The 12,992-nt window shown below is 38.7% G+C and overlaps 1 protein-coding gene across 1 annotated transcript in view; it reads right to left on the minus strand.

Annotated features, from left to right (window-relative positions):
• Positions 1-12,992, minus strand: part of LOC116039870 — a 144,310-nt gene that overhangs the window by 16,961 nt on the left and 114,357 nt on the right. The window contains exon 14 of the mRNA XM_035999945.1: positions 8,215-8,355. Within this exon, the coding sequence (XP_035855838.1) occupies positions 8,215-8,355 (141 nt within the window). The remainder of the gene's footprint in view (positions 1-8,214; positions 8,356-12,992) is intronic.

Here is a 12,992-nt window from a genome sequence, read left to right on the forward strand (position 1 = left end):
GGCTAACTGTGCCTGCTAATTAGCCTAGTGTTCTGACATAGAATATTCTTTTGAACTTTCTCATAATCTACTTTACCCTAGCCTTGAACTAATAGATTCAGGGCACTCATGTAGGATATTATATTAATAAATATTAATGTGTTAATCATTAAGGGACACAGCCACATGAGGTGAGGAAGAGAGATCAACTTGAGGGACACATGGAGACAGCACATGATGGAGGAAGTGAGTTCTGACTTGCATAGAAAATAAGTTTGAACATTCACCTTATCTAATCCTTACCCCGAATTATTAGTATAAGGGCATTCATGTAGGATATTAATAAATATTAATGATATCATTTAGGGACACGCATGAGATGAGGGAGAGAGATGAGGAGATGGAAGAGAGAGAGGGACACATGGAGACAGCAGAAGATGGAGGAAGAGAGACAGACAGGGAGACAGATCATGCAATTGATAAGGGACACATGGAGACAGAAGAGGATCGAGGGACTGAGACAGTAGACATTGTGCTAGAATTTGTTCAGGAGGGAGATGCTAACAGTCGCCAGGAAGAGGAGATAGAAGAAGATCGAGGGAGTGAGACAGTAGACATTGAGCCTGCTCAGGAGGGAGGGGTTGAAAGTGGCAAGGAAGAGGATGCCAACACACCACAAAGAGGAAGAAAAAGACAGAGAGATGTTGAAAATTGGAAAAGAAACCAGCGTAAAAGGTTAAGAAATTCTGGCCAAAGCTACATTAATTCACATGGCATTCATGTTCCAGGAAGGAAGGTGAGGGAGAGTAATTGAAATGGTTGAACAAAAAAGAAAAGTGAAATGAGTAAAAAGAACACGAGAGAACTGTCAATTGTATAGAGTATTTGAAAAAAAATTAATGAATGTAATGAAATAAATTGAATAACTCATGAATTGCCAATCAAAAGTGTGCTTAGCAAATTCAGTGACTTTTATTACAGTCTGTACTGTTCAGCAGATGCCCAGAATGGAAAAGTGAAATGAGAAAAAAATAATAATGAATGAGTTAAATGAAAATGAATTACTTGTTCAAGTGTTATTCAAGTGTTAATTATTCAATCAATTCCCTTTTTGACCAATTATTTTCTGCATTGTTCAGCAGATATGCCCAATATGTTCATAGAAGACTTGGAAATGTTTGGTGCCAAAAAGGCGTATCTGACGTTTTTGCCATATTTTTTTTATTTTAAAATGAGGTTAATAATACAGGTGATTGAAGTGTGGTCAAAATTTTGTTTTGTCTCTCCTGTAAAGTTTGTCAAAAGCCACTTACGCCCCTCTGGCTCCAAGCCCTCGATATGTTCTATACTACAATGAAATTAACCCTTTCCTTAAAGTGTGGCGCTGCAGTGGAAGAATAAGAAAGAGAGATTTAGTCGGCTGATAAAGTTTAGTGAGAAATAAGTCAGAGCAATTAAACATATTTTATTATTGTTTGTATTCATTGCTGATTAATAAAACAACTTTATTCTAAAAAATAAAGAGTTTGCTTGAAGCTGAAATCCCAAACTGTTTGCACACCGCCGCCCTCTGCAGCAGTGAGAGGGGAACTGACATGATGTTCAAACTACACAGTTGCTGTGCAAGCTGCAGGTTGATTTGAGTCAGCCACTGAAATACATAGAACATGTTTAAACTAGCAAAGTGTGACAGAGCTGGACTTATGTTTTTTTTTCATTCAACCTTTATTTATCCTCGCGAGATCATTGAGGGGCGACTCTCATTATCAATGTCATCGAGTCAGATTACAAAGACAAACACAGAACAACAACACAGAAAGTACAATCATAAGAAATATAGAAAGACAATAAAACATTCAGAATTCGAAAAATATTTGATAAATACAACCCGCTCTCACACCAGTTCGTAAATAATTTCACGAACTGCCACAGGGAAATTAAACGCCACAACGGGGAAATTAAACGCCACACACCGGTGACAACAACAAAACGGACCGAAGGACCGCCACACCCGGCCACAACGGGGAAATGAAATGCCACACACCGACAACGATGGGACGGACCGCCACACGGGGACGCGATCCCCTGGCACAGGGACACGATCTGCGGTCTCTGCGGCACGCAACAATGGGGAAATGAAACGCCACAACAACGGGACGGTTGAGGTTAGGAAAAAAAGAACTGGGAAAGAAACCGTCACACGCAGACACACCGACAACAACGGGACGGTTGAGGTTAGGAAGAGAATAACGCGGAAAGGAACTGCAACACGCCGGACGCAAACCCCGGTCTCCGTGGTGAAAGTCCTGTGTTGTCTGAGCCATCCACCCCCCCGACCAACCTCCCTACGTAGATTTTCTGCTTTCATACTACTCCCTACTGTTGTCGTGCTGTGATCACGAAATATGCTTCCCGTTTAAATATATTAAATAAAAATTCGTAATCACCACACGAATAAAACAACATAATCGTGTCCTGTTCACGAATCAATAGATTCAATAACGTAACCATTTCACGAACTGTCATGAGACTGGGCTGGATAATAGGGATGCAAGAGAAAATGAAATTATGTAAAGCAGTTACAAGTAGAAGTTTGCAGGTTTAGAAAAAAATGTCTAAATTGTCCAAGAGGACAAAAGAAAGTGTTGAAATATAGGCTACTATCTAATATATACTGTACATGCTGTGAAATATTTGGACTTTACTGGCTTTCTCTGGCAGGACAGGTGTCATGTGACAGGGTGATTAATATTTCTTAAACGCAATTTATTACATCAAATAACATTTTGCATTGCAAGTTAAATCCTGAACTTATGTAATGTACCTGCGCAGGTACAAATAAAGCTGCATTCCACTCAAATCATCTGCTACCAACCCGGCCCTTTAAAGAGACCACAGATTTGTGTTGTGTTCAAACTCTTGGGTGTTTGCTGACTGTGCTGTACAGTTCAGATAAATCCTCCACAGCCTTTTGATTTCCTGATCTGTGAATGAAAAAAACACATTTAGAGAATGAAAAACCCACAATATAAAAACAACATTAAAACGGTGAGAATAAAAATATTTTCTGATGGACTCACTCTGTGGTAGCACTGGAACTCTTAAAGTTGACAGCAGTGTACTCCACATCCTCGTCCTCCTCTTCCTCCTTGTGTCTGTGGGGCTGAACTAGCCTGATGTTGGAGTAGAGAACATCTTCCTGGTTTTTAGAGAAGCTCACGCTGGCATAGCAATGGTCGTCCTGCTGCTCTGCTGGAGTTCTCTGGACTGGAGCTGAAGGGCTGTCATACACTGAACCCTGAAGGTAACATAGACAAGAGTCCTCAGCTACATAGGTAAGTGTTTAAAGGTCTTTTTTTAGGTTCATACTTGTATTTTGGGTTTCTTCTAGAACATGTTTACATTATATTTAATTCTAAAAAGACACTTTATACTGTCTGTCTGAATATACCTGTATTCACCCTCCGTCTGAAACTCTCCATTTTAGCGCCTGTCTCTTTAAGCTCCTCCTGAAAAAGCCTTGTCTGCTCTGATTGGTTTGGAGTTTCCGGGTCTTCTGCATCTGCTCTCTCTGTGTCTCTGCACCATCACTGCATCCAGAAAATTACTGTAACAGCACTCTAGTGGCACTTTCTACCTATATATAGTATAGCTGTGACATCAGAACCGTACTGGAGTCCTAACGGCTCGTTTAAATGCACAGTTTCTGAATAAGGACTGTGTGTGTGTTTCTCTGTGGATTGAGAATTTTGAAGCATTTACAGTATTTATATAGCACCTCGACCTGCTTTATAATAAAAAAGACATGACTAAATATAGGACCTTTAAGTATGATTTGTATTGGCCTGTAAAACAAAATCCTCATATTGTAAAGCATCTGCAGGGTCAAAGGTAAGCAGCTTGTTCTGCAATTCCAGTGAATTTACAAATACTTCACCAGGTGCTCAAAATTCCTGGTTTCAACATTTATTTCATGTTTCAAAAGTGAACCACAGGTTTGAGGTCACTTCTGTTTTTGTCGGTGTAATGCCTACTGATCACCAGCAGAGGGAAATACAATTCAAGGATTGTCTAAATCCTCTTTATTTACAAACCCTATCATGTCTGTGTAGATGGAGAGGTTTATATTATTTTATACAGTGTCCCTGTCTCAGCACCTTATCATTTAGCAGAGGACATGAAGCATTATTCAAATGTCTCCAGGTGAGAGAGGACTCTGACTGAACTCTTCTTCTGACCTGAGCTTGGTTGTCTGGTCTCTCTCCAGGCTCCGTGGTTCGTTTTGAGGACCTCTTTCTTCTGGAAAGAAGAATGAATGAACAATCAAATTAATCATTAAAATACAATTCTAAACGACTAAATTAATTTAGGATGCATCACTGAATGTAATCACAGTAAAGATGAACTGCTCACCTAATAAATAGGAAGGCACAGAGGAATATGATAGCCAGGAAAATAGCAGTGATGGATCCAGCAGCTACTGATTTCATAGAACCTGGGAAACAGTGATGAAACCAGACGATTCATTATGGAATTACAAGTTGTTTGGGTCCTTTAGCAACTGATAATTAGACATAAGATCCTAGATCCTCAGACAGATGCATTCCACATAATGACTCATGTGTACTGTAGTTTTGCTGTTTTTTGTTTAACGTTCTATAATGTAAAAATGATCTTTCCAACAATGTGTGTTATTGTGAGTTTTTATAAATGTCAAACCTCTGGATTAGTAAGTATTGTTTTGTGCAAACATTTAATTTGCAAATGTATTCATGTTGACATATATTTGTCATCAGATAGGTAGATAAAGAACTGGAAGGTTAAGATCATGTGGAAATGTAATTACCTGCTACAACAGTTAGATGTAAGGTGGAGTTCTGACGTCCTCTTCTGTTCTGGGCTTCACAGTAATAATTCCCACTGTGTTCAGCTCTGAAGTCAGTGATGGTGAAGATCTGTCCTGATGCTTTTGGTGAGTCTTCATTCTCCTTGTACCAGGTGTATTTAGCTGCTGGGTTAGCATCACTGCTACAGGTCAGAGTCACTGAACTGCCCTCCACTATCTCAGCAGAGGGACTCACTGACACAGAGGGAAGCTTTGGACCATCTGGAGGAGAAAAGAGAGACTAATTATGAATCTTTATTTAGGCATGGACCACCAGCTAGGAGGAGCAACACAAGTATTGTGGTGACTATGTTCCACCTACTTTATAAATCTTGCTTCATAAGACAGGAGCTTATCATTTTAAAGTCTTCTGTCTTGCACTGATTTATTTATTGTCTACTGCATGTGTGAAACACAATTTGGATTTTGTGTGGAGCATAAAAAGACAAATAAAGGAATGTTGAATCTTGTCACCTCAAAGCTAGCTGGCAGGCTAAAGTAACCACTAATAGACCTGAACATGAATCAGGTGTCCTCTATAGTCTTAAAGTGACCCAAAATCTTCTCACATTGTGGACAAAATATTATTTCTCCTCAGTTTGTGAAGGAATGTGCCTGCTAAGAATTTTCAGTTTTGACAAACTGTGCCAGGATTGTGTTAACACTGACACAATTGTGCTTGGCTTTAAGCTTTTGCCCAGTTTTTAGGTAAAGAATGGCCCAAAGACATTTATTCATATGTAAAATAATAAGTAGGTTTTAATGTTCTAATGTTTTATACTGACACTGGACATCTATAAATAGAGATGTAGAGTTGATGTGTCCGTGCTGATTCTCAGACTTGCAGTAGTAGTTCCCTCTGTTCTCAGAGCTGATGGAGGTGAAATGGTAGATGCCTTGTTGTCCATGAGGCAGTGTTTGGTTCTCCTTGTACCAGGTGTAGTTAGCTGCTGGGTTAGCATCACTGCCACAGGTCAGATTCACTGAACTGCCCTCCACTATCTCAGCAGAGGGACTCACTGACACAGAGGGAAGCTTTGGACCATCTGGAGGAGATGTGTTAACAGAGATTACTCTAGGTTAAAGGTGACTCACTGCAGAAGAACACATGGTATTTAAATTACTAACTCTGTGTAGCTGTGTCTATCAGTATTTTAGACTTTGAAGGTGGTCTGACTACATTGATTTGTGATGGTTTGAGTCCTAAAACTGCACAAAACCCCTAAAATCTCCTGGAGCTGCTCAGTGAATATCAGAAGACTGTGAATGGGAAGCAAGAACTAGAGCTGAAGAAAGTAGTTATGATCAGTACAAATATTTTCCTGCAAAGACTGGACAGATTTAAGCTTTTTATTTTTAAATAAACTGTTTCACTCACATTTCACATTAACAGAGAATTCGTTAGATTTCTTCCTCCCCAGCTTGTTCTCAGCTGTACAGTAATACTGTCCAGAGTCAGAGGACTGGATGGAGCTGAAGACGAGCTGTGGTTCTTCACTGAGACGTTGAAGGTCTGGATTTCCATCCTCCTTGTACCAGGTGTAGTTAGCTGCTGGGTTAGCATCACTGCTACAGGTCAGAGTCACTGAACTGCCCTCCACTATCTCAGCAGAGGGACTCACTGACACAGAGGGAAGCTTTGGACCATCTGGAGGAGACATTAACATGAATAACTTAAAGATTAAAATACATCAACAAATGACACATGCATTATTTTATTATTACTTTTGTATCTTTTAAACTATCCCTATTATTTGTCCTGGCAGCTGTCCAGAGTGCAGATCACTTCCTTGTCATGTTTTGTAAATATTTCTACTGATTCTGTTGTGGGTGAGGAGTGAACCGTGAGTTTTATTTTGGAAAAAGGCTCTTATTAATATTTTCATTGGGTCGTCCCCATGAATTAGAAAAATACAACAAACTACCTCCTAATATTTCTTTATACTCACAGCTGTTGCATCATTAACTACACACGTGTTATCTTTACAAGACTGAACATTAATATTCAGTCTTGTTTGTGTTCAGATGCTGTTTTAGCTTTGTTGTTACAGTTTGCAAATGTTACCGGCCAGTTTCATATTATTTTATCAAGTCCCTGTGGTTATAGTAGCAGTCAAGTTGTGCATTCTGTTGAGTCAGTATCTGTTCTCTGTGAGATGACAATAAATGTGAATATAATCAAATGGTTTTCAGATTTATCCTTACTAACATAAATACTGTCATGAATACATCTTCAGAAACTCCATTTTAAAGTTTAAAATCAAACTTACAAGCTGACAGTATGGATTCTGTTTCAGTCCAAAACTGTTCAATTAACTGCAGTTTAGAGCTTTTGGCCATGACATCATAAATCATCAAGTAATGGAGCATCTCAATAACAGAATTATTAAACATAACATGAAGCAACAGCATATTTTACAGTTCAAATCGTCCTGAAATAATAATAGGAAAGAATTTTGAAATGTAACATCAGAACATAAAGTATATCTGAATATTTCTACTACTGGAGTGATTTTTGTTTCTATGAATAATCCTGCTGCACCTACATTAAAGCAGCCATATTTTGCTCATTTTCAGGTTCATAATTGTATTTTAAGGTTGTACCAGAATAGGTTTACATGGTTTAATTTTCAAAAAACACCATATTTTTGTTGTACTGCACCGCTCTCTCTCACTGCTGCAGATCCTCTTTTCAGCTGGTCTCTGTTTTAGCTACAGAGTGAGACCTCTTTTCTTCTTCTTCTTCTGTACTATCTTTGATTGCACTGCACATGCCCAGTAGCTCAGATGTAGATCATGTCAGCTAGCTAGCTCCATAGACAGTAAAAGAAAGGCTGTTTCTACAACTTTGGTCAGTTACAAGGCAGGATTAGCTGGGAGACTTCTAAATGAGGGCGCACATGTAAGTAGTTCTTTTGTAGATTATGGTGAACTTGTGTGTGTTGTAGCAGTGCTTTGCTACTGAGAACGAGGTAGCATGCTAGCGTTTGCATGCTAGCGTTAGCATTAGCGTTAGCATGCTAACGCTACGAGCTAATGGTTGCGGTTAGCCTGCTCGTTTCGGCTTGTGACGTCACAAGCCGTGCCGATTTTGAACAGCTCACCCAGAGACTGAAGGCAGGACACATTCAGAAACCGTATCTCACTCTAAACAGCATGGATGGATTTTTTTCAAAGTTTGTATGTGTGTGGAAGCACCAGAGACACAACTTAACACCCCAAATCCCAGAAAAAGTGATTTTTTCATAATATGGGCACTTTAAGAATCAGAAGACTCCAGTGAGATTACGTCTGAAATTGTCATTGTATTGTAATGTCAGTGTGTTTGTGTCCTGACACAGTAAACTCACACACTGAAGGAGAGGGGAACTTCTCATGTCCTTTCAACGCACAGGAGAAGACGTCTGTGGGATTAAACCAGGTTGTATAAGTAGATGTCTCCACCGAGGTAATGTGTTCTCTGTTCTTGAACCAGACGTAGGAGAGACGACCAGCTGGACTGCAGCTGCTGTGACACTTCAGCTCTGCCTTGGTCTGAGACTGATAGACTCTGATCACCTGAACCTGCAGAGCTGGACATGAGAACAAAAATCTATAATTTATCACAGGTTCTAAAAAAATAAATAAAGATTTACATACACATCAGCGCAACAGTTACAAATCCTAGAAGTAGTAATGACCATTAGTATTTATTTAATATTATTTAATATTATTTATATATTATTTTTTAAGTAATTTCACAAACTTATTGATTGTTACCAACATGTTCAGTGTTTTTAAATGTACTGTGTTGGTGTATTTCCATCAGTTTGTGTTGATCAGTACCTGTGACAGTCAGAGTTGTTCCAGGTAAACTACTCCTCCATTCAAAGTTTGGTGTTATGAATTTGAAGTGATACTCAGCTGAGTCTCTCTCTCTCAGGTCAGAGATTCTCAGAGTGGAGCATCCTCTCTCTGTTTCTACATGAACACGACCTGTATACTGGGAGTCTGTACTAAGGTCTTCAGGCTGGGAAGGATTCTGTCCTCGATGATTACGCTCACGACAGAACCAGAGTTTTGATTCAACTTGATCTTCATAACTGCTGTAAGTGCAAGAAATGTTCACTGAAGAGCCTTCAGAGGCACAGATGCTTCTGTCAGTGTACGTCACTCTGTTGCAGGATTCACCTTGGACACCTGAAAGATAAAACCATTTTGACCATTTGTAAACCAGAGTCTGTGAGGAATCACAATAGGAATTTCCATATTAAAACTACATTACATGAAGTTATAAGGCTCCACTAAATGGTGTTGTGTTGGAAGAATGTTGAGTAAACTCACACACTGAAGGAGAGGGGAAATCCTTATATCCTTGAAGAGCACAGGAATAGCTGTCTGAATAATACACAGGGTTTAAATAATAAGATGTTTGTGCCTGAATTTCCTGTCCATTCTTGTACCAGACATAGGAAGGATTATTAGGTAGACGACAACTGCTCTGACACTTCAGCCTGTTAGAATGTGATATCACCTGGAGACCTGGATGTGTGAAGAAGGAACATGAATGTTATGTTAGACAAAACTGTCAACATACAACAACTGTTTTATTAAACTGTCAACTAACAACTGCAATAAACACACAACACATTTATATTATTGTTTTCTAGATCTTGAACATTTGGAAATAATTAACATATGAATAGAAATGTTACCTGCTGTGACAGACAAAGTGACTCCATGTGAACTGATATATCTTCCACGTTGTTGGTTTGTTGTGAACATGAACTTGTACACAGCTGAGTCTCTCTCTCTCAGGTCTGAGATTCTCAGAGTGCAGTCCTTGTTTTTATAACTGTACTGCACACGACCTGAATATTCTGAGTCTGTTGTCAGATCTACAGGTTGATAATAATTCATTTTAGTAAACCATGATGTTCTCTCAACTGTAGTATCACTGCCTTTCCATTCGTATGTGTAGCTGCAGTGTATTTCCACTGTTGATCCTTTAACAGCACAGATCTGAGTAGAGGTGTAAGTCACTCCCCAGTCATCCTGACCCTGTATCACTGTAACACAGAGAACATCAGGAAGCACAATCAGACTCAGAACTACATCAGGAGACAGACTTACATGTAGTGAAGGCTCTTCAGTGTGTGAAGCTACATTTCCCAAAACTACTTCTGCTCTCATGCCGTCCCACTTTAAGTCAGTGTTAGACAAAGATAATCTGATAGTACCAACTTGTTTTGGGGTTTTGGGGACGTGGACAAACTTTACTAAACTCAGTCTGCTTTACTAGAAATGAGCTGAACACTGTATCACACAGGTTTTTCTCATATATATTTGTACTTCATTGTTGGGGACTTTCTAACGTCTGTTTTTAAAAATGTATATATGAATCGAGTATTAATTTAAGTTAATTTTTGTTCTTGCCAAAGTTAAGAGAGGAATGTTGAAATATGCAAATAGTTCAGTTTTACATGAGAATTTATAATGCTAAGGAACAGTCACAGCTGAACACATGATCTCTGCTCTGCAGTTCATCTCTAGGTGCACTGAGGCAGGACATCATACAGAGGGTGGAGTGGAGGAACAGCAATGTATTGAACCTGTGAACCAAATAAAAAGGCAGAAGATTAAATATTAGAAGAGTGAAGGGTGTGAAATAAAAGAATCTGCTTTGCTCGGTTGCTTTTCTGTCTGTGGTCACTCAGGCTGCTGCAGAGTGTGAATGGAAACTGTAGAGAAATGCAGAACACTGAGGGGAGGGCAGATAGTGTGACATGTAGATAACACACACACACACACACACACACACACACACACACACACACACACACACACACACATATATGTATATATATATATATATATATATATATATATGCAAGAACATGCAAGTGATTAAAGCGTAACTCTCGCCAAAATGCAACCTAGGGTCTTTTTGTGAATGTACCCGAGTCAAACTTTCATTTAAAAGCATATTTAGGCCTTTTGAATGGGAGTGCTAGGGGCACTAAAATGATCGCATCAAAATCACTATTTTTAAAACACTAAGAAGGCTCGACACAACATGAAACTTTGCTCGAAGTATCACCAGGGGCTCTACACCTTAACGAAAGCACTGACAACATTGTTTGTTTACACAGAGTTTACTAAAAACGTTTATGAACCTCAATGCTCCATGGTATACAGTATCTAAGAAGTGAAGGCATTAGGAAGATGATATAGAAAACAGCACCATAGTCAAACACAGACATAAAAGTAGCAGCAACAAGTTTCCTTTTTGCATCAAAAGAAAAGCAAGACTTATTTCTGAAATAAAAACCCAGCCTCAGCTTCAACTTCTTCACAAGTTGCTGAATATGAGGCTTAAAAGAGAGAGAATCGTCAATTAAGAATCTTAGGTATTTATATGAAGATACAGACTCAGTCACATTGCCCTGAAACGTAAATAAAGATGGAAGGTTCAGTGGCTCTTTCTTTGAGTTTGTGAATGTCATGACATTTGTTTTGTCAGGATTCAAAATCAATTTCAGCTCATGAAAGCTGTGTTGTAGTATCAATAATAAAAGCTGCTAAATACCTTACAATATACTGTAAATGTAGATGTGTACTACAGTACCTTGTACAGAGAGAAGGAAGACAACAAATCCACTCGCTGCTGCTGTTAAACTCATAGCTGCTCCTCTGGTCTCTGTTAAATCAGCAGCTAGATCACATACATGAGAAATACTGTGTGTCAGTAACTCACAGTAAACATGTCTACATTAAGAAAGGGACGATGTAGTCTTTGAAGACAGAGTGTGTCTTCTGAGGATGGTACAGTAGTTTTTAATAGATATCAAGCTGTTTAAAACCCGCCTAACTTCCTTCCTCTTTACATCATTAATACGCATGAGCAGACAAATGTCTGTAAATCCCCAAGTTGAAATGAAGAAATGATTCTTACTGGTGTTTTGCAAATGATGCATTAAGTTCTTAAAATATAGTTTATGGAAATGAAGGGCAGGCTGCCTCTAACACTTTTCATGAGAGGACAAGGTTCAGCAAAAAACATGTTTTAATCACTTCTTTTTTCACCCTATATTGCACGTCGGATCCAATTTTATTTAGAGCTCCAGTCCTTATGATAAACGGGCCATAAATAGAGATACAATGTACGTAAAGCACTTTGGTCTGGGTGTGCATAAACCTGCTATGAACAAAAACTGAAAGTGAAACTCTAATAAAACAGATTTGTTTTCATTCATTTTACCTTTTCTTTTCTAAAGTGTTGAGAGCCAAGCTGCACTGTTGTCCAACAGCTGAGGACTGCGTGTACATTTCCTCAAGGCTCTCTAAAAGTTAGAAATTATTTGGGTTTAATCAATGTTGTGATTAGAGTGAACAGTGATCCTTAAGATAAGTGCATTGGAACAGTTTAGTGTTGAGAGCAGATGTTAGGGTGTGGTTGGCATGTAGCACGTCACAGCTTCCTGTGTGAACCACTGGGAGAAGTTGTGGTCTAATTCAAAAGAATATCTTAGGTAAGAGGTGCACTTAATAATAATAATAATTACAAACCTGCTTCCATCATTTCTGCAACAAGAGAAACCAGAACAAAAGTTAGTCAAATCAACAGCAACGATATGTTTAGATACTGAGCTAAAACTATTACTGAGATAATAAGTAGATAAAGAACATGAAGACAGATACTATCTGGTGCTGGAGTGTAAAACACAACTTTGATCACAATACATTATTCTATCAATTACAAATGAATAGCTAATTCAAAACATGCTTGGCTTTGCAAACTGAAACACTTTCATACTGCAGCATTTTTTCGTTCAATAACAAAGCCATGTTAAGCAGAAGCATGTTAATATCAATCACAACATGAAACTAAACATTGACAAACCCTGTCCACTTATTAGTCAGGTGCTAGACAGTGAACACTGCTTAAGGCCTTCAAAATAAAAGCCCCAAATTCATAATAAAAGTGATACAAACAAAACCTTATAAGAACATAGATGGAATAAGCATTGAGTATGGCAGACCAAACATTTAAAGTTATTTACAGCAAAAAGATTTTTCCACAAGTGGATCTAGGTGATGGGAAGGTGGTGGTTGGATGTTGAGCAAAAAGCGCTGCACTTAAAGGTGC

This window comes from Sander lucioperca, chromosome 4 (assembly GCF_008315115.2).
Source record: "Sander lucioperca isolate FBNREF2018 chromosome 4, SLUC_FBN_1.2, whole genome shotgun sequence".
NCBI classification, from domain to species: domain Eukaryota; kingdom Metazoa; phylum Chordata; class Actinopteri; order Perciformes; family Percidae; genus Sander; species Sander lucioperca.